Below are 25,742 nucleotides of genomic sequence, written 5' to 3' on the forward strand. Positions count from 1 at the left end.
CAGGAAACAAACTGAGGGTTGCTGGAGTGGTGGGGGGTGGGAGGGATGGGGTGGCTGGGTGATGGACACTGGGGAGGATATGTACTATGGTGAGCACTGTGAATTGTGTAAGACTGATGAATCACAGACCTGTACCTCTGAAACAAATAATACATTATATGTTAAAAAAAAAAAAGAAGAAGAAGAAGATAGTAGGTAGGGAAAAATGAAGGGGGGGAAATTGGAGGGGGAGACGTACCATGAGAGACTATGGACTCTGAGAAACAAACTGAGGGTTCTAGAGGGGATGGGTTAGCCTGGTGATGGGTAATAAAAAGGGCACTTACTGAATGGAGTACTGGGTGTTATATGCAAACAATGAATCATGGAACACTACATCAAAAACTAATGATGTAATGTATGGTGATTAACATAACATAATAAAATAAAATTTAAAAAAATATAAAACCTTTCAGTCTCTCATATCCACATTCAGTCCATCAGAAAAATCCTGTTGGCCCTGCCTTCAAACAATGCCCTAGGGCAGACTGCTTCTCACCACCTCCACCACTACCGTCCTAGTCCAAGTCACTGTCATCCCTTGCCTGGATTATAGTAATAGCCTCTTAATTGCCTGACTCTCTACATAGTCTCTTCCCAATATGATAGCAGTGATTCTTTTAAAATGTAGTTTAGATTATGCTGCTGTACAGCTCATAATATGACAATGACTCTGTATCAGTCAAGATGACCTAGGTTATGATGTGATGGTGAATAACCCCAACATTTCAGTGATTTAAAATTGTGATAATTTCTTTCTCATGTGCCACGTCCACCTCAGGCAACAGCAGGGAGCTGCTCATCACCATCACTGATCAGAGATTTGGGCTTATACCTCAGAACACTCTCTTGAATATTTCTGGTCACCTTGACAGAGGAGCAAAAGCTCTAGAAGATTATCACTGGTAATTTAATGCTCCCAAAGTGAATTTTCCAGACTCAGTGGCCAGAACTGGTCACATGGACTGATACATACTTAAGACAGCCAAAGAGTGTCATCCTGCTCCATTCTGAGGGCCAGGAGCTGGACATATTCAGTGAGCTCCTGAACATCATAGGCTCCCAGCAGGGCTCAAAATAAAAGCAAAGTCCTAGGGGTGCCTGGGTGGCTCAGTGGGTTAGGCGTCCAATTCTTGGTTTCAGCTCGGGTCATGATCTCGGGATCCTGGTATCCAGCCCCACATCAGGCTTCACGCTCAGTGGGGAGTCTGCTTGTCTCCCTCTCTATCTGCCCCTCCCCCACTTGTGCTCTTTCTCTCTCTCTCTCAAATAAATAAATAAATAAATTTTTTAAAAAATAAAAAATGAAAGCAAAGTCCTTACAATGGCCTATGAAGCTTGGCATTAGCAGCCCCTGCCCTCACTTCTCTGACCTCACCTCCTCCTGTTCTCTCCCAGGTACCATTGCATCTGAGAGCCTATTCCTCTGCCTGCATGGCTCTGCCTTCAGTTATCTGCATGATAATCCCCTTACCTCCTACCCTGACCTGTTTATTTAAAATCATAATCCACCCCTTCTCCATTCCTAATCCTCACCCCACTCTACATACACACCTGAACAAAAACTTCCATGAGGGCAGCGAACGCAGATGCTTTGTCTGTTTTTGTTCACGGATGTACCCGCACAAGCCAAGCCCAGATTGGGATCTGCATAAGATAGGGGCTCAGGAATATTTTCTTCAATGAGTGAACCTCCCTAGTGGTCAGAAAAATACCCAAAAAAACCCTACAAAATATTGTTTCATGCCTGTCAGATGATAAAATGTTCACGTCTGACAATGGTAAGCCCTGACGAGGATTTAGTGAGGGGAAATCTCCTGCCCTGCCCCAGAGTCCACGTTGGTACAACCACTTCGGAGAGCAGTTTGGCATTCTGTAGTCAAGCCCAAGATAAGCGTGAATTATTACAATTCGACCATTTCACTTCCCAGTATTTGTCTTGGAGAAACTCATCCACGTGTGTCCAAAGAGACATGCAAAAAGATGCTCATAACAGCATTATTTATAATAGAAAAAGAGTTGGAAACAATTGAAATTTCCATCAGCAAGATACTTGATACATAATTGTCACATACAAGGGAACATCATGAAGCGGTTAAAATGAATTTATTTGGTATGTTTTGACTTCCCATCTCCAGTCCAGCATGCAAGGAGATTGGAAGTCGCTTTCATTCACAAAACAAGAAAAAAGCTGAACAAACTGAAAATGAACAATTATTCTTAGATCCATCAGAGAACTGAGGTCACAGGGCAAACTGGCTCCAAAATTAGGAGCAATAGACAGGTAGGTACAGAGAATCACAACTTACCTGAGCAGAAACCTCCACAGGAACCAGTACCTGGGAAGGTACTGTGGTCTACACATTGCTGGAGGCTCAGTGTGGACAAGTTTGAAAGTTAAAAACTCCAGGGGGCCTCTCACACGTCTGAGTTCTCCCTCTAGGAGCCCTTCCAGACTCTACAGTAAGGATCCAGAGAAAAACCCCTTCATGTTTCCAGCAGCAGAAGGGGAAAAGGGGTCATTTTGGAACACAACCCGAGTCCTCTGTTGCTTTTAACAAACCCTGCCCTCAAAAGAAGCTATTTCACCAGAGCCTAATGGACCCAGGGGAAGGGAACTATGCAACCGCAGCCCCCTGGAGCCTTCCTGCCTCGCCTACGGGGTTAAGGGAGCTGAGAAGCCCTGGTCAGTCATGGCCCACAGGCAGAGACTAAAGGACCAAGACCTCATAATCTACACCTATGCATATCATATTCCAACTGCAGAAAATCATAGACCCAAAAAAATTTTTTTGAAAGAAGCCAGAGAAAAAGACCTTACCGGGTGCCTGGGTGGCTCAGTTGGTTAAGCAACTGCCTTCAGCTCAGGTCATGATCCTGGAGTCCCTGGATCAAGTCCCGCATCGGGCTCCCTGCTCGGCAGGGAGTCTGCTTCTCCCTCTGACCCTCCCAACCCTCCCCCCTCTCATGTGCTCTCTCTCTCAGTCTCGCTCTCTCAAATAAATAAATAAAATCTTAAAAAAAAAAAAATACCTTACCTGTGGAGGAGCAAGGAAAGAATTACATAGTTTTCCTTTGGGAACCATGCAGGTGAGAAAAGGATGGAGTAAGCTCTTTTCATGCCTAGTGTAGCCATGCTTGTGTTCCCAAGAAGCATCTGAAGCATATAGCAGCTCCCAAGCATTGCATGCTGGATAAACTGACAGGTGTGTTTGCCCCTTATCCATCTACTGGTCCCCGTACACTGAGAGAATGTCTCCCTCTCATCATTTTCCTAAGGAACAGACTTAAGTAGGCCCTCACAGGAGATGAAGTAAAGAAGATTTGTATCCAACATTTTATTGAGATTGATGGCAAGGTCCCAACTGATATAACCTACCCTGCTGGTTTTATGGATGTCATCAGCATTGACAAGACTGGGGAGGGTTTCTGTCTGATCTATGACACCAAGGGTCGCTTGGCTGCTCATCAGACTACACCTGAGGAGGCCAACTATAAGTTGTGCAAAGTGAGAAAGACCTTTGTGAGAACAAAAGGAATCCCTCACCTGGTGACCCATGATGTTCGTACCATCTGCTATCCTGATCCCCTCATCAAGATGAATGACACCATTCAGATTGATTTGGAGACTAGAAAGATTACTGATTTCATCAAGTTTGACCCTGGTAATCTGTGTATGGTGACCAGAGTTGCTAACCTGGGAAGATTTGGTGTGATCACCAACAGAGAGAGACACCCTGGTTCTTTTGGTGTCATTCACATGGAAGATGCCAATGGCAATAGCCTTGCCACCCGACTCCAACATTTTTGTTATTGGCAAAGCCAACAAACCATGGATTTCTCTTCCCTGTGGAAAGGGTATCCACCTCATCATTGCTAAAGAGAGACAAGAGACTGGCGGCCAAACAGAGCAGTGGGTAAAATGGTCTCTAGGTGATGTGATCGGAAGTCTTTATACTTAATTAAAAATCATATAGCACAGAAAAAAAAAAAGGCATGAAGTGCTATAATGCTGTATTGAAAGTGTTGAAACAAAAAAACCCACTAAGGTAGAACTCTGTACCCAGTGACATTATCCTTCAAAAGTCAAGGAGAGAGAAAGAATTTCTCAAACAAAAATTGAAGGAATTTTTTGCCAGTAGACATTCTTTACAAAAAGCTTTAAAATAAGTTCTTCATAAAGAGAGAAATGACATTGGTCGGAACTCAGATTCACAAAGAAAGGAAGAGCATTCGAGAAGGAATAATGAGTGAATGTAAAATGATTTACAGGTAGTGATACCAAGACAAAACAAAACAAAACTAAGGAGTGTGATGCTGAAGGAAAAAGACAATTTGCAAAAAGACATTTATAGAATGACATCATTTATATGAATTATAAAAACATATTATACAATGCCATATGTATCATATGGATACATGTATAGATAGTACAAATATAAAAAGTCACTGTAAAGAGTCAAACTAGCTTTAAGATGGGTTATGTCTAGGGAAGGGGGCAGGACTGTGGAATGAGAAGCATCTTGGCTGTGTTTGTAATATTTTATTTCCTTAAAAAATATCTAAATCCAATATGAAAAAATAACATTTAAAAACTCTATTTGTCTATTATGTTCTGTACTTAGCTTGTTAAGGAAAAGTTTTTAAAAGTTTTAAGAAAAATAGTAGCCAATGGGGCACCTGGCTGACTCAGTGGAACATGCGACTCTTGATCTCGGGTTTGTGAGTTCAAGCCCCACGTTGGATGTAGAGATTACTTAAAAATAAAATCTTAAATGGGTGCCTGGGTGGCTCAGTTGGTTAAGCGACTGCCTTCGGCTCAGGTCATGATCCTGGAGTCCCGGGATCGAGTCCCGCATCGGGCTCCCTGCTCAGCGGGGGGTCTGCTTCTCCCTCTGCCCTCTTCCCTCTTGTGCTCTCTGTCTCTCATTCTCTCTCTCTCAAATAAATAAATAAAATCTTTAAAAAAAAAAAAAAGAGGCACCTGGGTGGCTCAGTCGGTTAAGTGGCTGCCTTCGGCTCAGGTCATGATCCCGGGGTCCTGGGATCGAGCCCCGCATCGGGCTCCCAGCTCTGCGGGAGGCCTGCTTCTCCCTCTCCCACTCCCCCTGCTTGTGTTCCCTCTCTCGCTGTCTCTCTCTCTGTCAAATAAATAAATAAAATCTTTTAAAAAAATTTAAAAAAATAAAAAAAATAAAAAAAGAAATAGTTTAAAAAAAAATAATAAAATCTTAAAAAAAATAATAGCCAAGTATCCTTATAACATTACAAAAAGCCACTTTCTCTTTCTCTGCCATATTTTTTTCTTTTTAAATAAGCTGTACATCCAATGTGGGGCTTGAACTTATGACCCTGAGATCAAGAGTCACATGCTCTACGGACTGAGCCAACCAGGTGCCCCATCCCTGGCACTCAACTTGAAAGATTTTTTTTTTCCACCAGCAGAGTAAAGCTAGCAACAGTAAAGAAGTGACAAGTGCCCTTTACTTGGTAAACAAAGGTTCCATTTGTTTTCCATAGAATCTCATATTCTCAAAGCTGAACTGAGTGGGGTTTAAGATTTAGGAAAAACTCTTTGAAATGTACACCTGTTCAGTGTGCAGAAAATTTTTTCATCTGCCTTCAAAAGACTCTGGTGTCATTACTTCCTTTTGGGGGGGACGGGGGGCGGGGAGGCTTAAACTCACAACCCTGAGATTAAGACCTGAGCTGAGATCAAGAGTTGGACACTTGGGGCACCTGGGTGGCTCAGTTGGTTGAGCATCCGACTCTTGATTTCGGTTCAGGTCAGGATCTCAGGGTTATGCAATCAAGCCCCACATCGGGCTCGGTGCCAGGCATGGAGCCTGCTTAAGATTCTCTCTTTCTGGGGCGCCTGGGTGGCTCAGTCGGTTAAGCGACTGCCTTCGGCTCGGGTCATGATCCTGGAGTCCCGGGATCGAGTCCCGCATCGGGCTCCCTGTCAGTGTGGAGACTGCTTCTCCCACTCCCTCTGTCTGCTGCTCCGCCTGCTTGTAAATAAAATCTTTAAAAATTTTTTTTTAAAGATTAAAAAAAAAATTTTTTTTTAAAAGGAAGCAACCCTACAAACACTTTGGTTTTGGACTTCTAGCCTCCAGAACTATAAGACAATAAATTTCTATGGTCTTAAGCCACCCAGTTTGTGGTACTTTGTTAGAGCTCAAGAAACTAAGAGAATAAACCAAAGAGCTTTTGTTTAGGTGGGTTTTGCCTTCTGACGTGTATCGCATTGTCTTTGAAACACAAGAACACACAAGCACACACCCACATGCTGTCTGAACAATAGCATCATCATAGATCACACAGCCTCTACCCAACCCACTGCGCACTCGCCACAGGATGGGAGCGATTAAGGCAAATAACAAGGTTTGTTGTGAAATGTTTTTGACTTCGCAGACCCCAAAAAAGGGTCCATTGAGAACTGCTGACTGATCCAAATCCCTTCTTTTTTACAGACGAGGAAACTGCAGCCCAAAGGTGGGAAGGAGCCTCCCCTTAGTTTTGGGCTAGAGTCCCAGCTTCCTGACTCCCTTGTGGGGGTTCCTAGAACCACAGAGCCACCAAACAAATGTTTAGGGGAGGGGCAAAAGCAAGTAACTAGAGGAAAACCAACTAGTTAGTCTAGACTAGACACTGCTCTAGACTTTGTTACATCATTAAGTACAGGTCCTTTATTCATTTATTTTTTTTTAAGTAAACTCTCTCCCCAAAGTGAGGCTTGAACTCACAACCGTGAGATCAAGAGTCACACGCTCTGACTGAGCGAGCCAGGCGCCCCAAGTACAGTTCCTCTAAATTGGCTTGTGCACAGCACTCACTTATTTTATTTTGTTTTAAGATTGTTTATTTATTCATTTGAAAGAGACAGAGTGAGGGAGAGCATGAGCAGGGGGGAGAGGAAGAGGGAGAGGGAGAAGCAGACTGCCCACTGAGCAGGGAGCCCGACCTGACCAGGACCCTGAGATCATGACCTGAGCCGAAGGCAGACTCTTAATCAACTGAGCCACCCATGTGCCCCAGCACTCATTTATTTTAAAAAGTGATTTAGGGGCGCCCTGCTGGCCCACTCAGTAGAACATACAACTCTTGATCTCAGGGTCATGAGTTCAAGCCCCATATTGGGCATGGAGCCTACTTGAAAAAAAAAAAGTGATATAAAGGGTATGGCCCACATTTTAAGAGACAAGAGTAAGCTCCTTTCCCCAACATCTAAGGCAAGATGTGATTGTGATGCCAAGGATGTCTAGGCTGCCCATGACCTTCTGGGGTTGGTGTGAAGAAAATGTGGGTGTGCGTGTGTGCATGCAGAGGTGTGTGAGCACCTGACACACACACAACTTATTTGGGAGAAGGAGCCATAGTACCCACCGGTTTTCAAAGGGGGATCCATGACTCGAAGATTACAAACCGCTGCAAGAGGGAAAGGTCATCCAGGAATGCTGACTCAGAGGCTTTCTCTCTCGGCTGTGTGTGGACTTTGAAATCAAGCTACTTCTCCCTCTTCTGCCCGCAGGACAAGTCTTTCTGCACGACGCTCCACACGTGTGTGGATGGGACCTCTCTCAGCCCTGAGCCTTTCATGCCAGAGTCTCATGACCTGAAACCAGATGTGCATGAAACAGCGAATTCATTAAAAAAGTCATGTGAAGAATGACCTCTGCCTGCAGTAGTCATCAAATAACAGAATAATTCAGGGCTGTAGGGACAGGGAGGGCGCACCCAGAGGCAGAGACTTCGTGCTTTCACTCCCCGTTTGGCCCAGAACAACCAAGTGTTCATATAAATACAAACCTTGTAACGGTGATATTTAAAATTCTAAATATTTTAATACTTGGACATATATTGGATGGATCTTGATGGACTAAATTCAGCTCTAGGTAACTAAGTAAGATTTTTCTAATTGGAAATAAACAGCAAAAAAAAGTATATATATTTGAGACAAATAAAATCTTATCATTGTTCCTCCAACTATCTAAAGTTCAATTTCATGATAACCAAACACTTCAGTTATTTGTCTTTGCATGGTCATGTTCATTAATCAGCTAGCTCCACTTGCCCAAATCACATTATTTTTGGAGGCTTCTGAGCAGAAGAAATTAGCAGATTGATTCCTCATCTAAACACCAAAATATGCAGCATAAAAACAATTAAAAAAAAAACTTCAGTTGAACAAATGTTGGAAATAACTCATCGTTTATTTTTGTATATTTTGTGGGGCAACAAAAAGATGTCATGGCCATTTCTGGATAAGGAAATTTATCTTCCAAAGATGGTGTCAGTTCACTTTCAAATTCACAGATGCTGCAACTGCTCGTGGCCAAAGGTCTCTCCCCCCTACCCCCTGCCGAGTGGGATTTAATTGCATATCCCCCCAGATCCCTACTTATGTATTCTGTTTATACCTTGCAGCAATAAAAAGTAGTTCACTCTTGGTTTTTATCTGGTAAAATATCACAGTTTAATTAAATTATTTTGGGCTGAGTCCAAAACAGCCTCTTGCGATGTCATAGAAGTTATAGGTTTTCTGATGGATGCCAAGACTATTAAGACGATACGTACATTGTGATCATTATGCATCAATGTATTATGGTCATCTCTATTTTACAGTTCGTTATTTAATAGTGCTTGTCTAAAAGGTCAAAGTCTTTACAGGATCATTTGGCTCCTTGTTAACTTGGCTGATTCACAAATAATTTCACAAATATTTTGCTGTCACCATTATTTGTTGATGAAGATCTGATTCAGGATATGGAATCTTGCAACTATAAATGCCACACGGCCTTAACCAGATACCCTTCAGCATTTCCTTATTCCAAATAATACTAGCTCATCCAATAGATACGACATACATTCCTAATACGGTAAACTGATTTTTAGAAATCCTCTTCCTTTCATTATAAATCTCAGAAATCAGTAATCTAAGTTGTATCTCCTTGTCATTCATGGACACTAAAAAGTGCCTTCATTTCTAAAGTAGAATAACGTAGCATAGGCTATGTTGAAAATCAGTCATCGTCTAGCTAACACATCTCCATTTTTCAGCACAGCATATTCAAATAAAATGTGCTTTAGTTTAATGCTATATTCTAGCACTGAATAAATAAAAATCGAATTGTAAGCCTAATTTTACTATCAAATAAGTTATCTGACAATTTAATATGTAATTTTTAAAAATTTTTATTTATTTATTTATTTGAGAGAGAGAGAGAGAATGAGAGAGAGAGAAAGCATGAGAGGGGGGAGGGTCAGAGGGTGAAACAGACTCCCCATTGAGCAGGGAGCCTGAGGTGGGATTCGATCCCGGGACTCCAGGATCATGACCCGAGCCAAAGGCAGTTGCCCAACCAACTGAACCACCCAGACGCCCCAATATGTAATTCTTAAATTCTCAAACTGAGGGGCTTCTGGATGGCTCAGTCGTTAAGTGTCTGCCTTCGGCTCAGGTCATGATCCCAGGGTCCTGGGATCGAGCCCCACATCGGGGTCCCTGCTCCACTGGAAGCCTGCTTCTCCCTCTCCCACTCCCCCTGCTTGTGTTCCCTCTCTTGCTGTGTATCTCTCTGTCAAATAAATAAATAAAATCTTCAAAAAAAAATTCTCAAACTGAGAATGCAATCTTTCTCAATAAATATAGATACAATTTTTTAAAAAGTGCCTTCATATAAAAAAAAAGGAAGCTGAAGAAATGGGAAAAATATCAAAAGATATTTTTCATAACAAAATATTTTATGTTTCTAATAAACCAATCAAAAGCACAAAAATTCTAAAGGGATCACATAAATGCAATAAATCATTCCAAAGAATAAAATGCATTTAGTGTCTACGGACTGTTCCCTGAACTAAGGAAATGCATTAGAGATACATTAACCACATCACTGCGATTCTGGCCAATAGCCTCTTCGTCAACCTGTCCCTTACGGAGGAACACAAATTGATTTTTTTTCCCACAAATCGATTTTTGACGCTCATTAAAAAGAGCACAGTGATTCCTTCATCCACATCTTGACTCAAAATCTGAACCTTTTTTATTTATTCGCAAAGGATAAGAACGTCAGAGCTATCTATAATAATTGGTCCATCACACAAATACTTGTTCTCTGCCTATGCAAGACTTTTTCCTGGGAGCAGAGCCTCACTTTGGATCTAGCAAATACCTCAGAAGTCCCCTTGATGTTTTGCATTTCACTAATTGCATGGCATTCCTTCGAGGTTGGTAAGTGAGCTATGCTGCTCTTCGGAGAGCAGATTTCAATGGGTCATCTTGAATCACTTTGGTCCAGGACTGCAATGTTGCCAGTGAAGACATGGATGCATGGCAGAATAGTTAATCAATAATTATCAAGTCAGGGATTAGACCAGGAAGGGTCCTTCTAGATAAAATAGTTATCTACTGTGACTATCTGGGGGGAGGGGGAAAGCCAAAATATGAGAATCATATTTCTCATCATAACACAAAATAAAATCTTAATTATTTAAAGAGTTAAATAGAACATGGGTTGGGGCACCTGGCTGGCTCAGTCGGTAGAGCATGCGACTCTTGATCTCGGGGTTGCGAGTTCAAGCCCCACGTTGGGTGTAGAGATGACTTAAATAAGTAGAGTTAAATATAACAAATAAAAATATTTAAACCTGGGGGAAATTTAGGTGACCGTTTCCCCTTTCGGTCTTCCAACCTGCAAACACTGTACTGCCTCGGGGCCCAGACCTTGGGTATTTCTCTTCTCTCTCTACACTCCCAGCCCGGGCGCAGCCCCTGTGCTTACAGCTTGGCACAGAAGCACATGCCGACGACTCCCAGACACACACTCCAGCCCCGACCTCTTCCCAGAGCTCCAGACTCATAGATCGGTGGGCTTCCTGGAATAGTCTCAGCAGCATTTCAAACCAGTCAGGGCCCAAACCAAACTCCCGCTCTCCCTCCCTCAGACATGCTCCTTCCTGGATTTCCTCATCTCAGCTGATGGCAACTCTGTCCTGGCTGTTTGATGCAAAACCTCAGAATTGTCCTCGATCTGCCTCTTTTTCTTTCTTTCTTTTTTTTTTTTTTAAAGATTTTATTTATTTATTTGACAGAGAGAGACACAGCGAGAGAGGGAACACAAGCAGGGGGAGCAGGAGAGGGAGAAGCAGGCTTCCCGCTGAGCAGGGAGCCCGATGCGGGGCTCGATCCCAGGACCCTGGGATCACGACCTGAGCCGAAGGCAGATGCTTAACGACTGAGCCACCCAGGCGCCCCGATCTGCCTCTTTTTCATACCCCACATCCAACCTGTTGACAAATCCTACCTTGAAAATTGATTCAGGCTCTGACCACTTCTAACCCCGTGCAGAGCTTCTGTCCTGGTCCAGAGCGCTGTCCCCAAGCTCCCGGATTATGATAACTGCTTCCTCATCCTCGGTCTAGTCTCATGGAACCACTAGAGCTATTATTTTAAGACTTAAGTCAGATTTTGCCTTTCTCCCCTCAAACGAATCCGCTGGCTTCCAACTCATTCAGAGAGAAGCCAGAGGAATTACCAGGGGCCTACAAAATCTCCCGTGATCTGGCCCTGTGTTTTCTCTATGGCCTCATTCTCTACTGCTCTCCATCTGGCCCATTTTGCTCCAGCCACATGGGCCTCCTTGCTGCTGTGCCCACAGATCATGGGTTTGGCGCCCCGGGGCATCAACGTTTGTCATCTTCTGCCTGAAGGGCCCTGTTGTGAGTTGAACGGTTGCCCCCAAGAAGGTATGTCCAAATCCTAGCCCCCTAGGACCTGTGAAAGGGACCTGATTTGGAAATAGGATCTTCACAGATGTCATCATTGGGTTAGGGTGGGCCCTAAATCCCACGACTGGGGTTCTTACAAGGAGAGAGAAATTCAGAGACGCAGAAGAGACACACAGAGAGGAGAAGGCCTGCTGATACCTTGATCTTGGACTCTGGACCCCAGGACTGTAAGAGAATAAATTTTTGTTGTTTCAAGCCACCTAGTTTGTGGTCATTTTTATGGCAGCCATCGGAAACTAATACATCACCCCCCCACCCCAATATCAGATGCTTCACACCATCCTTTGGGTGGGGCTGCTTGCAGGGAGGGCTCCCGGGGTTGACCCACTTTGTACCCTCTGCTCTACAACCTCTTCTCAGGTCACCCCCAGCCTCATCCTCCCTCCCTGCCCCAGCCCCAGGGACTCTCCCCTCGTCTGGGCAGGGCCCACGGGTGCCTCTTCTCTCCCTATCCTTTCCAGTTTTCTCAGAGTGACGTAAAGCCTGCTGCTTCCTTAGCTTTTCCCTGCTGAGTCCCCAAAAGGGGGATATTGATTGTTCCTTGGCCTTTATATTCTTACCGTACCTGCCATACTCTTGAAACAACGTGGATGCCTCTTCCTTAGGGAGGAGCAAAGGAAGTGGGAGAAAGAGCAGCACAAATATTAATAGTTCAAGATCTTCAAGATATTATCTGGCTTGATTAACTAGTGGACAAGTCGGGTTCACCAGAGGGCAGTACTAGAGAGAACACACGCTTCAACCCATTCATAGCTAAATGCCTCCCCCCTCATTCCTTTCTTCCACATCTGACTCCTTCAGCTAATCCTCCATGGTAAAGAAGCAAAACCGGGGGGCACTCGGCTGGCTTACTCAGTGGAGCGTGCAACTCTTGGTCTCAGAGTCCTGAGTTCGAGCCCCATGATGGATGTAGTTTACTTAAAAAAAAAGAAAAAAAAAAAGACTTGGGTATGCCAATTATATCTCAATAAAACTGAAAAAAATAAAATAAAAAGCAAGAATGGTAGAAACCCGTGATGGCAAATGGGATAAGTAGGAACAGGTCATACAGTGTATGGGCTTTCTGCCCTGCAAAGATCTGAGCAAATGCTAGTCAGGCTTTGCTGCCATAACAGACCCAGAACATCACGATCCCAGCTCTGGTACTCCCACGTTGGCGTTTCAGGGGTGGGGCCGTGACTTGCACCCCACCCCAGTCATGGGCTGATGACTCAGGTGGCAGAGGGTCTGTGGGAGGCAACAGATGGAAAGTGGGAAGACCAACCCTCAGAGGGACAGAGGGTTGAGTCCCCTGCGGGGGAGCATATTCCAGGAGAGATACAGAGAGCTCAGCAGAGCAAGAACCCTTTCCGTGCCTGGAAACAGAAGGGTGGTCGGTGTTTTCCTTATTGAAAAATGGTTCAGATTCCCATGCATTTTCTCTTCCATTTTCACCCCTAGCATGGTGGCTCATGACTTTCCAATAGAGGCGGAAAAGATCACCCTGCGTGCACTTGGCATGTAAAGCTCTGCAGGAAACCGTAATAAGCATAACAGAGAAGAAACCCTCCGGTAAAGCTTGCCAGGAAGGAAACGGAGAGGTTGAGAGGAATAGTTGGAGGACCGGGCAAACCAGGCACCACTCCAGGCAAACCAGCCTTGAGTCACTGAGGACAGAAGGATGGGTCATCCTCCCCCTCCGCTGGACAACGACAAAAATAAAAGTGGGGGCCTGTGCCCCAGGGGTCGGTGGGGGCTGGGGGTGGGGGTGGGGCCCAGCTGGGTGCTTCCTGAAATCAACACGCTGCTTTGCCCAGATCCTGCAAAAACTGGGAAGGACCCTTTTGCTCAGGGCTTCACAGCAAGAACAGAGGGCCAGATGGAGGGGCCAGACTCCCGTCTGCCCAGCCCTGAATGCTCCGAGGCTCCAGAGGGAGAACTTAGGGGCCAAGACTGGACGGGGCTCCCTGTGCCCTTGAACTGGTACTCCTCTAGTGGGAGCCCCACTTCCTTCTTCCCTTTGCTGAAAGCTGTTAGGGAAAGGGGTTTACCTTTGCCAGAGGGGCTGCTTTCCCTTCTTCGTCCTCATCCTTCGCTTATAGGGGCCAAAGGAACTGAATCCTTTGTTTGCTTCTTTGTTTCAAGTTTTTGTTTAAATTCGAGTTAGTTAACATATAGTGTAATACTGCTTTCAGGAGTAGAATTCAGTAGTTCATCACTTTCATATAACACCCAGTGCTCATCCCAACAAGGGCCCTCCTTAATGCCCATCACCCATCTAACCCCCCCACCCACCTCCCCTGTCCCCTCCATCAACGCTTGGTTTGTTCTCTATAGTTAGGAGTCTCTTTTATGGTTTGCCTCTCTCTTTCCCCCCTCCCCACCGTGTTCATCTGTTTTGTTTCTTAAATTCCACATAGGAGTGAGATCATACGGTATCTGGTCTTTCTCTGACTTATTTCACTTAGCATAATACACTCTAGCTCCATCCACGTCATTGCAAATGGCAAGATTTTATTCTTTTTTTTTTTGGCTGAGTAATATTCCATTGTATGTATAGACCACATCTTTTTTTTTTTTTTTTGAAGATTTTATTTATTTATTTGACAGAGAGAGACACAGCGAGAGAGGGAACACGAGCAGGGGGAGTGGGAGAGGGAGAAGCAGGCTTCCCGCCAGGCAGGGAGCCCGATGCAGGGCTCCATCCCAGGACCCTGGGATCATGACCTGAGCCGAAGGCAGACGCTTAACGACTGAGCCACCCAGGTGTCCCTAGACCACATCTTCTTTATCCATTCATCAACTGATGGACGTTTGGGCTCTCTTCGTAGTTTGGCTATTGTTGCTAATGCTGCTGTAAACATCAGGGTGCAGGTGCCCTTTCAAACCAGCATTTTGGTATCCTTTGGGTAAATACCCAGTAGTGCAATTGCTGGGTCATAGGATAGTTCTACTTTTAACTTTTTGAGGAACTTCCACACTGTTCTCCAGAGTGGCTGCACCAGCTTGCATTCCCACCAACAGTGCAAGAGCGTCCCCCTTTCTCCGAATCCTTGACAACACCTGTTTTGTTTCCTGTGTTGTTGATTTTAGCCATTGACAGGTGTGAGGTGATATCCCACTGTAGTTTTGATTTGTATTTCCCTGATGATGAGTGATGTTGAGCATCTTTTCATGTGTCTGTTAGCCATCTGGATGTCTTCTTTGGAAAAATGCCTATTCATGTCTTCTGCCCATTTCTTAATGAATGACCTTGTTATCTATTCTAATGAAAGGTTCAAATAGAGTAGGAACCCCAGGACACCTCTGCCATGTCCCTGTTTTTACAAAGGAAGGGGCCATTAGACTGAAACAAGTTGCATTTCCAGCTGAGGCTCAGAGAAGTTGAGTGACCTGGCCAAAGTCACACAGCCAGAAGATAGCAAGAGTCACAGCACCAACAATGGACCTTTGTCCTGCCTATCATCCATTCCCCCTTTTTCCAGTCGCAAGGACCTGCACTTCCTTTGGGAAATGTCCCTTTCCCAATCTCAGCCCATATTGTTGAGTGAGGCTAACCTGTCCCCACAATCTGGGGGTGAGGATGTGACCCAGGTCTAACCAATCAGTAATTTCGTCCCCCTCGGCCACAATGATTGGGTCAAGAACAGGCATGTGACCCAATTTGAGCCAATAAGAGTCACACTCAGGATTTTGTCTGCACCAGCTAGGAGAAAGAAGCCAGGGCTGCCTAGCTGACCCTAAAGATGTGTTGGGGGTCCCCAAGCCTGGAGACCCTGCCTGGGGGTAAAATGGGCACAGAGGACAACAGAGTGGAGAGTTGGAGAGATACTGAGTCCTGGTGACATTTTTTCAGCCTTTGGATCCAGGCATGTCTGAAGCCACGTGCCAATAAATGTCCTTTTTGGTTTAAGCCCCTCTGAAGTGGTCACTGCCACTAGCAAATGAGAAGTCTGAACTAAGCCGACCCCAAATCCATGCCCTCTGCCGGCACCACGCTGCCATCAGCCAGGTCCATCAAGTCCCCAGATGCCATCCCAGGCCTCCCCGGGGTTTCTACTCCAGCAGCACTGAGCCTCAGCTGGTCTCTGCCCCATAAAGCTGCATTCACCCTCAAATCTGGCTCCTGACAAGGTCCCCGCCCAGGACAGATGCTCAATAACCAAGAAGGAAAGGTGAGCAGGGGACCAAACAGGCGCTGCTTTGCTGTTGTTTTCTCCTTTGGATCAAGTTAGCTCCAGGGAGTGTGGGAACCACAGCATGTCCCAGGACCCTCTGTGCATGTCCTTCTGCCTTCTCTCCAGTCGGCTCTTCATCTTTCCAGGAAGGAGACAGTTAGAGACAAATGAAATGGAAGCTTCCATTTACCATCTATCTCAAAGGAGCCAGGAGCCATGGATAGGGACCTGTGTGTAAGACTTTATAAGCTTTTACCTTGGAGACTTTTGTTGTTTTTGTTGTCACACAGATGTTTCCTTATAATGTCCAGGAGAGGAGGAGGAGGAGGGGAAGGGGCAGGAGATCCCTTACAGAGAAAAGAAAACCAAGGTAGAGAGCTAGTCCGTGCTGATATTTGCATGAATTTCCAGCGTCGCCGTTGGTCTGACATCTGCAGCTGTTCTACCCCGGGCTCATGTGGGACAGACATTGTTTTTGGCAAGAGCTGCATCCTGAGATGCAGGCTGATGGCGTGTCTCCCCGCCTCGGTCATATGCAACTCCGAAGGGATTTTGTTCTCCAAGTCTCATGTGCCAACAACCCCAAGGGCCCCCATCCCCACCCCCGCATGTGAATAAAGAGACTTAGAACATGACAAGACCTCAGACAGAGACTGTCATTGTTATTTTGCGGGTATCAGTTAGGACAAAGGACACCGGGGCAGGCAAGGGCGTACTTTCTTGGGACTCAAACATTTGAGATCAGTGGTTACTTTCGATTCTAGTCTCTATCCTTCCTTTGAATTGGGGTAACCTGAGTATGGACATACTAGTTCTGTGTTGGTTGGTGGGTTAATATGAGCCAGTGGCCTTCTTTCAGGAGGAGGGGCTGCAACCCACACCGAGAGGCCCCCAAATCGGTCAAGCAATTAGTTTGGTTTTTAGCTGGTGTCTCTATTTCTGCTCCGGGATTTAGATTTCTCCACTGCTGATATTTCTAGGGTTTTTGGAGGTGCTGGCCAGATACCTGCAAGCATCTTTGAACACCAAAGGCTCTCTGCCAAATATTTCAGCCCCTTTTCTCTGGAGGCTGCCTACATTTGATGCTGTGGATAAGATGTGGTCCAACATTCCATAAAGGCAAGGGAAAGGCATGAACGTGATGCCCGAGAGACCCCAAGGGTCTGATCACTTTCCCACCCCATCTCAGGCCACTGTTCCCCAGTGGGGTGTCCAAGGGCCCCCGCCTTCTGTGGAGTTGCTGATCCGCCAGGAACAGAGAAGGGCAGAGCCGGACTGCAAGGCCAGAAACGCAACCCCAGAGTCACTCTAAACAGGAGTGTGATGGAGCGCCTGTGGGAAATCCTCAACTCAGGCCATGGTCTGACCTCAGGGGCCCTCTGATGAGCGTGGTCTGACCTCAGGGGCCCGCTGGCTTCCTTCAAAGCGGGTGCATGTGGCTGGTGCACTGTGACATGGCTTCCTGGGCCCTGCTCTCTCCAGGGTGCTCCCCAGGCAGCTCCCAGGAGGTGCCACTCCTTGGCTTGTTTTCCTGGCGATGCCGAACACAGCTGTGCTGGAGGGAGGCCCCCATTCAGGTGCTAGCACAATGCTTTGTGTCCCCGTGAGGCCAGGACACAGACCAAATGAGACCCACTGCTTAGTACCCCGGAGTTCGGTTTTAGGGATAGAACAGCGAGGCGGGGGGGGCACGTCGTTCTGTCTCTCTGCCTCTGTTTCCTTTTTGTTCCCTTCTACCTTGAAAAGACTGAACAAAAGTCCTCAACAGGCACAAAAATGAGGGAGGGAGGTGCTTCCTGAAAGGTTCAGAGATCAAAGCAAGCCAGAGAAAAGGCCACTGTGACCATGTCCCCAGCGGCTCTGCAAGGGGCCAGCTCCTCCGTGCCTCGCCACAGCCTCTGCGGTGACAAGGAAGAGAGTAGGTGTTGACAAGGACATGCTCTCCAGGAATTTTCCTTTATCCAGTGACAGCTCCATTCATCTCGCCGAGCTCTGCCCAGAGCCCTGGGCTGGCTTCGCTCTGGCCCCAAGCCCCTGCGAGCCGCCGGGTACTGTCAGCTCGGAAGCACAACCCGGTGCCAGCCAGCGCCGGGAGGCCAGCCAGCCCTGCAGAGCCAGCCGGGCGCAGCCAGTCCGCGGGGCGAGGCTGGGAGGCCCGGGGGCTCAGGGCAGCTCTCACAGCGCCCCCTGGCGGCCCAGGGACGCCCTAGCCCACCCCAACCCTCCAACCCCCCCACAACCCATGCGCCCAGCGAGCCCCGACCCCCAGACACTAGCTTGCCTACCGCTCAATTAAGGAGTACCAGGAGGAGAGCCTAGAGTGGGGCCGGGGACTAATGGGAGTGAAGCTCCTTGCACTGTGTGCCCCGCACGCCTCCCTCTAGCCCTGGCTCTGACTTCACCCTAGATGGTGGATGGAGGGGCACCTTGCCCTCCTGCCAGGGGCTGCAGAAGCTGCTCCAGCAGAGGGCTGGGGGAGGGTTTGGGGTCCTTCTAGCCCCGCGGCCACAGGCATTACACTGTGAAGCCAGGAGTCCTGGCCCCACATGGGCCAGCAGATCGAAGGTTTCCTGCTGACTTTCCTGGTCCTGGCCAAGGGCCAGGCTTAAGCTCAGCCTGCCCCTTAAGAGCTCTTTTCATAATGATACTGAGAAGCACGGCCAAGGGTAAGGGAGGGTGTGTGTGGCTGGGTAGTGACCATAAAGTCTGAGCACATTCTCTATAAACACCACGTTTCCAATGGTTCTTAAGGTGATCCGTTGACAGCTGCTACAACTTAGATGAAAATGGCATCTTTTCAACAAATGGTGCAGGGGCGACCAGACATCCACATGCAACAGTTTACATGAAGAAAAATGAGGTCAAATGGACCAAAGAACTAAGTCCAAGAGCCAGAGCTTGACACTCAGAAGGAAACACAGGTATACATCTTCAAGTCCTTGGATTAGACTAGGTTTTCTTAAATATGGCACCAAAATACTTGCAACTCATATAACTGATAGGATCCAGAATATATAGAGTTCTCACAACTCAAGAATAAAAAGACAAAACAACCGAAAAATGGACAAAGGACTGGAATAGGCACATCTTCAAGAAGACATACAAATTGCTAATAAGCACATGCAAAGATGCTCAACACCATTAGTCATTAGGCAAATGCAAACCAAAACCACAATATCACTTCATACCCATTAGTGTGTTATAATAAAAAAAAAAAAACCCCAGAAAATAACACATATTGATGAGAATGTGTAGAATTCCCAGTTTTACATTCCCAGTGTTGGTGGGAAGGTAAAATGGGGCAGCCGCCGTGGAAAATACTTTGGCAGTTCCTCAGAAAAATAAACATAGGGTCACCCTATGACCCAGCAATTCCACTACTAGGAATTTACCCAAGAAAACTGAAAACATGGGTCTGTACAAACACTTACATATGAATGTACATGGCAGAATTATTCAGAATAGCCGAAAAGCACAAATCCAAATGTCCATCCACTGGATTCAATATCCGTATTTAATACCTTACCCCCAAATTAACTCAGATGGATCAAAGACCTAAGTAAATACAGGAAACCTTTGAGGGCACACCTCTGGTTTAGGCGGCGGTGGCTTCTCCATACGAGAAGGGAAGTATGACATACACCACGATGGGGGTGAGCCTTGAACACATTACGGGAGGTGAAAGAAGCCAGACACAAGGGACCGAGGGCTGGCTGTATGATTGCATGTACACGAGTCATCCAGGACAGGTACAGCGCCAGGGACAGGCAGTGGATGAGGGCTTGCCAGGAGCCGCGGGGGACACTGGGGAGGGACAGCTGTGGGCACGAGGTTTCTTTTCTGGGTGATGAGAGTGCCCTGGAATTAAGACAGTGGGGGCGGTTGCAAGACTTTGTGAAAAAACATAACCCGGAATTATACATTTTATTTTTTAATTTTTTATTTTATTTTAAAGATTTTTATTTATTTATTGAGAGAGAGAGAGAGCATGAGAGGGAGGAGGGTCAGAGAGAGAAGCAGACCCCCCTGCTGAGCAGGGAGCCTGATGCAGGACTCGATCCTGGGACTCCAGCATCATGACCTGAGCCGAAGGCAGTTGCTTAACCAACTGAGCCACCCAGGCGCCCGGAGTTGTACATTTTAAACTGGTCAAAATGGGGGCACCTGGGTGGCTCAGTCGGTGAAGCGTCTGCCTTCGGCTCAGGTCATGATCCCGGGGTCCTGGGCAGGTCCCTCGGCAGGGAGCCTGCTTCTCCCTCTCCCTCTGCCTGCCGCCCCCCATGCTTGTGCTCTCTCTCTTTCAAATAAATGAATAAAATCTTAAAAATAAAAAAAGAAATGGCCAAATGACTTGAAAAGACATTTCACCAAAGAAGAGAAACAAATGGCCAATAAGCACATGAGAAGATGCTCGGCATTAGTCATGAAGGAAATGCAAATCGAGGCCACAATGAGATCCCACCTACCAAGATGACCCTAATAAAAAAATGGGAAAGAACAAATGTTGATGAGAACACAGAGGAGGGGGAACCTTGTCCATCACCGCAGGGTGTAAGATGGTGCAGCTCCTGTGGAACATAGTTTGGCAGGTGCCCCAGAAGTTACACAGAGAACTCCCTTATGACCCGGCATCCACTGCTCAGTACGTACCCAAAAGAAGTAAAAGCAGGGACTCAAACAGATATTTGCACACATATGTTCACAGAAGCACTATTCACAACGGTCATAATATAGAAGCACCCTGAGTGTCCTTCAACAGGTGAATAAACAAATGTGGGGGGCGCTTGGGTGGCTCAGTCAGTTGAGCGACTGCCTTCAGCTCAGGTCATGATCCTGGAGTCCCAGGATCGAGTCCCGCATTGGGCTCCCTGCTCAGCGGGGAGTCTGCTTCTCCCTAGGACCCTCCCCCTCTCATGTGCTCTCTCTCTCTCATTAAAAAAAAAAAAATTAAAAAAAACACAACAAATGTGGTATGTCCATAAAATGGAATATTTTTTAATACATAATCATTTTATTTTATTTTTTAAGTTTTTGTTTATTTAAGTAAGATCTACACGCGACATGGGGCTTGAACTTATGATCCCGAGATCAAGAGTTGCGTGCTCCACCAAATGAGCCAGCCGGGTGCCCCCACAAAACGGAATATTATCCGGCTGTAAAAAGGAATAAAATGTTGGCACACGCTATAACGTGTATAAACCTTGAAGACGTTATGCTAAACGAAATAAGCTAGACCAAAAAAGATAAAAATTATACGAGTTCCCTTTGATGAAATATCTAAAATAGGCAACGTCACAGAGACAGGAAGTAGAATAAATGGGGGAAATGGGGAGTCACTGCCTGATTAGTGTAGCATTTCTGTTTGGGACTCTGAAAAAGTTCTGCAAATAGATAATAGTGATATACAGTGTTTTGGCTATACTTTTTTCTTTAAGATTTTATTTATTTAAGAGAGCGAGTGAGCGAGCAAGTGAGCATGAGCAGGGGGAGGGCCAGAGGGAGAGGGAGAAGCAGGCTCCCCGCTGAGCAGGGAGCCCGACTTGAGGCTCGATCCCAGGACCCCGGGATCATGACCTGAGCCGAAGGCAGATGCCTAACGACTGAGCCACCCAGGCGCCCCCGTTTTGGCTGTACTTACCACCACCGAATTGTACACGCACACCCACACACAGATGATAGGGCCTGGTCTTGCACAGCCACTTCTCCGGAATAGCACCGGGGGTCCTAGAGAAGGGCTGAGAGTCTGGGGAATCTGCCCCCGCTAGACCCAAGGATGCCCCCCTCAAAAAGCCGACTGTCATCAGTTAGTCAGTCTCAGCAGCTGGAGGCTTTTAATTGCTCCCGAATTAATGTGCTTATTTCTCACCCCTGGGGCGCCCAGGTTTAATTACTATCTTAGGTCACATATGCAAATGAATCTGCTATCATCCCTGGTCCCAGTGGACAGCAGTCCTCACACTTTGCAGCTCGATCAGCAGGAGGCAGCCGGATGCCCCTGGCCAGGCTGGCCTGCCGCTCGAGCTGACAAGCGGAAGCAGATGAAGGTGGCGCCTGGCCACCCCATTTCTGGGTCTGGATAAGCTGAGGTGTTCAAGGTTGTGTCTGGGGAGTCCTTGCTCCCTCAAGGCACCAGAGATCAGCTGTCAGTGGCAGAGAAGCCTTGGGGGACCTGGACTCACAGAACCCTGGAGGATGGAGGGTTTCCACAGAAAAGGCAGGAATTGGGAAGGTATCAGCCTGCGGAAGGGGCCGTGGACCAGGGGATGCAGACTTTGAAAGCCGAGGTGGGCTGAGCAGGTATGCAGGTAAGGGAAACAGGTAGGTGGGACCCCAGCTGGGGACGCCGAGCACCATTGTTCAGTGTTAGGGCCAGAATCGGAGCCTGTCTAGCTCCATCTGGACTCTGGGCCACAGCACTGCCTGTGTCTTGGCTGCTGCGAGGGGGAGCAGGGCCTGGGGGAGAGCTGACCGGCCACATCTACAGGCCCTGGGCCTGTGGAATTCCATCCAGGAGCAGGCCCGTCTCGGCCCCTCCCAGCAGCACGGCGCTGCTGGGAGCACTCAGCTGCCATCTCCAAGCCCCGGATGCACTCACCCGGGAGAGAATTTCCGGGACTGGGGTTTTCCAGGGGAAGCCCGACATCCGCGCCCTGCCTGGTGGCGCCCCCGACCCTGCCCATCCCCCCACCTCCCGTTACCGCACACCGGTGCTTCCCAAGCTCGGTCAGCCTGCAGGCTCGAACAGATACCGATGCTCTGGGTCCCACCCGGAGCTTCCGACTCAGCTCGTTGGGACAGCGGGAGCTTTCGAGGCTTCCCAGGTGCTTCCACTGGATGGCCCAGTCTGAGAACCCAACTGCTTCAAGTTTTCCCTTGAGTTTTGTTCTAGTGTCAGAGTTGTGGGAAGTTGGAAGACAACCACAGATGAGAAATACATGTTTTGTGGAAAAGCATTTGTAATATGAAGCTAAAAAAAAACCACCAAAAAAACACAAAAAGAGAGGCGCCTGGGTGGCTCAGTCACCTCAGGTGTTGATCTCAGGGGCATGAGTTCAAGCCCTGCGATGGGCTCCATGGCTGGGTGTGGAAGCCTTCCTTTCCCTCCAGAATCAATTTTCAGAGAGAAACAAGTCATGAACACCTGGGAAGAGTGGTTTCGGCTGCAGGAGTCGTACCACATTAGGTGGAAGTAGGACTTTGTTACGGTTATTTGGAGATGAGATATGGTTTAAGCGGGCTGCGTCCGGTTGCGGAGTTGACAACGGGTGGTGGCTTTATGGCCATCAACCTGACGAGACTTCTGTTACTCAATCAAACACTAATCTAGGTATTACTGTGAAGCTATCTGGCAGTAACTGGCTTCTAATTAAAGCCACTAGTCACGTGACTTTAAATTATCCTGGATGATCTGGATATCCAGATACCCAGGATTCCCTGACTGAAGCAGTTGGAAGGTCCTAAAAGCAGGGCCTGAGAGACCCTGCACCTGTGACTCAGCGCTTCACTCGTGCCTGGTCATCCTCCCTTCTGACGGGCTGCTCTGTGGACTTTGGATTTGCCCAGCCAAGCCCCGCAATCTCAGAAGACAGCTCCTTGTGATCAGTCTCTTGATTCGTCTTTTCCAATGGTTTTGCTTCTTGGGTTAGATCCTGATAAGCAATGAACGAGAATGTCCACAAGGGGGCCTCCTAGTCCCCCCCGCTGGGTATGAATACACAATACCAGACTTGATCCAACTACGTGAGGGGAAGAAAAACAACATGCTAACAGCAGACCCCTCCGAGGGACTCCTAAGTAACACACTGCCTCACCCACGGCGCCCAGGGCTCTAACACAGGGCTTTCTGCGAGGCTATTTACATCTGCACCCGCAGCGCAGCGGGCGTCAGTCACGACCTGTAGCTTTTGGACGTTAGTGAGTACGCATGGAATCAAATTGTATGAATCTAGAGAGGGTTCCCAAGACCCTCTAGATGCTCTCCCACCTCCCTACAGGTCCCTTTTAATGATTCTTTTACTTGCTTCCCCCAGGAACTGAGAAACCACAGTCCAGCCTGCCCAGGATGGTTACCTGCACTCTGGCAGACCTTCCAGCTTGGACAGTGACACGGTCCCATGATCTAGAAACCACCACCCCAAGACCATCTGTAATAGCTCTGCATTTGCATTGTCTCCCCAGTAAGATGTCTGAACCTTAAGTCAGGCTCTGCCTCCCAAGATGGACCCCACTTCTGTTGAAGGATCCAACATGCCCCCTTCTCCCCTTTCTCTTCACCTGCTCTGCCCAAGGACTTATGACATGTCCCCAACTACTGGTCCTCCCACACCCCCCTTTTTTAGAAGACTCTATTTTTATAAAGTCATCTCTATACCCAACATGGAGCTTAAACTTACAACCCCAATATCAAGAATTATGTACTCAGGGGCGCCTGGGTGCCTCACTTAAGCATCTGACTCTTGGTCTCAGCTCAGGTCATGATCTCATGGGTTGTGAGATCCAGCCCTGCAGCAGACTCAGGAGTCGGCTAGAGATTCTCTCTCCCCCTCCCCACCCCTCCCTCTCCGCACTAAGAAATCTTAAAAAAAAAAAAAAAAAGTCGTGTGTTCTACCAACTGAGCCAGCCAGGCGCCCTTGTCCCTTTTGGTGATGATGACAAAGCCTCCAATTCTTACAGGCCCATAGCCCAATGCCAACACTCCGTGGACACTCAACGCGAGGACAGACTCACTATTTTATACACACACGCACACAGCATTCCTACAGGTCACTGAGGCCTTTTTATTCTGCACACAAAACCACTGGGGATCTCGCCTGTGGACAACTCAAGATTATAAAGTAGACAGACGTGGCTCCAGACACTGGGTGGGAAGTGAGGTGAGAAAACAATGACTTGGGCCAATCACACGATTAGAGTTAGGGTTTCCAGCAGGGTCCCAGATGGTCAAGTTTGGCTTCTACAGCAGTTCTAAGTTCTAAGGAAGCAGTGAGAACATCACGGGGACGGGAGAGGGTAGTTAACCAGCAGGGGCCCCGGCCAGTTTCAGCTGGGGGCCTTGAGCTGCCCGGGGGGGAGCAGAGGTCTAATGGGCCGACTCAGGACCGCAGGACTCGGGGTGCGCCGCCTGGAGCTTACTTGGCCAGGGGGTTTCTGAAGTTTCTGCCAGCGAACTTAGCCTTGCTACCCAGTTCCTCTTCAATTCTTGGGAAGCAGAGGAGAGAGAGAGGGGAGGGGGAAAGAGAAGTCAAATGTCCATTCCCAAGGCCCACATCTCCCCACCCAAAGAGAGAGAGGAGCATCCGGCTCTCCCGTCCACCCAGCTCCCCCAGCAAGTGGGCCATCTGCTGCCCCGTCTCCTCCCGCCTTCCCCCATCCCCAGACAAACTAGAAGAAAGGTCAGGACTGCTCTTTCTTGGAATATAAGAAAAAATGTTTTTTAACACAAGGACAACCCAGTTTCTTCAGAGAAGTGGCATGGGGACAAAAGGAGGGGGAGCTCGGACACACGAGCACTCGGCGTGCGTGTCACGGAATGACCGTGAATCCCGGACGCTCTCGTGGCACCGTGGTGGTGCTAACAAGTAAATGTAAGTGCTTCTGAGATGTAGACTAAGGTATTTATAGGTGAAATCCTAAGAATGTGCTTAAAATTCTCCAGTAAAGAAGGAAGAAGCGTAGGTGTTAGAAAACAAGCCCTGTGGGAGTGCCAATGGCTGCCAACGTGGGGGGGGGGACATCCCAGTTTAAGGAAGAGTCAC

At 47.4% G+C, this 25,742-nt stretch overlaps 1 protein-coding gene, 1 long non-coding RNA gene and 1 pseudogene across 2 annotated transcripts in view; 2 read left to right on the forward strand and 1 right to left on the reverse strand.

Annotated features, from left to right (window-relative positions):
• LOC145721181 (uncharacterized) overlaps window positions 1-8,028 on the forward strand; it is a 23,823-nt gene extending 15,795 nt beyond the window's left edge. Inside the window, exon 2 of the long non-coding RNA XR_014144679.1 lies at window positions 7,574-8,028. This is a non-coding gene — a long non-coding RNA (uncharacterized LOC145721181). The remainder of the gene's footprint in view (window positions 1-7,573) is intronic.
• On the forward strand, window positions 3,124-4,815 carry LOC102746772 (small ribosomal subunit protein eS4, X isoform-like; annotated as a pseudogene).
• A 16,716-nt stretch (window positions 8,029-24,744) lies between the features above and the next one.
• Window positions 24,745-25,742, reverse strand: part of ENO1 (enolase 1) — a 14,866-nt gene continuing 13,868 nt past the window's right edge. The window contains exon 12 of the mRNA XM_006734662.3: window positions 24,745-25,185. Within this exon, the coding sequence (XP_006734725.1) occupies window positions 25,116-25,185 (70 nt within the window). The 3' untranslated portion in view covers window positions 24,745-25,115. The remainder of the gene's footprint in view (window positions 25,186-25,742) is intronic.

The sequence above is a fragment of the Leptonychotes weddellii genome, chromosome 4 (genome assembly GCF_054177405.1).
Source record: "Leptonychotes weddellii isolate Sample4059 chromosome 4, ASM5417740v2, whole genome shotgun sequence".
NCBI classification, from domain to species: Eukaryota; Metazoa; Chordata; class Mammalia; order Carnivora; family Phocidae; genus Leptonychotes; species Leptonychotes weddellii.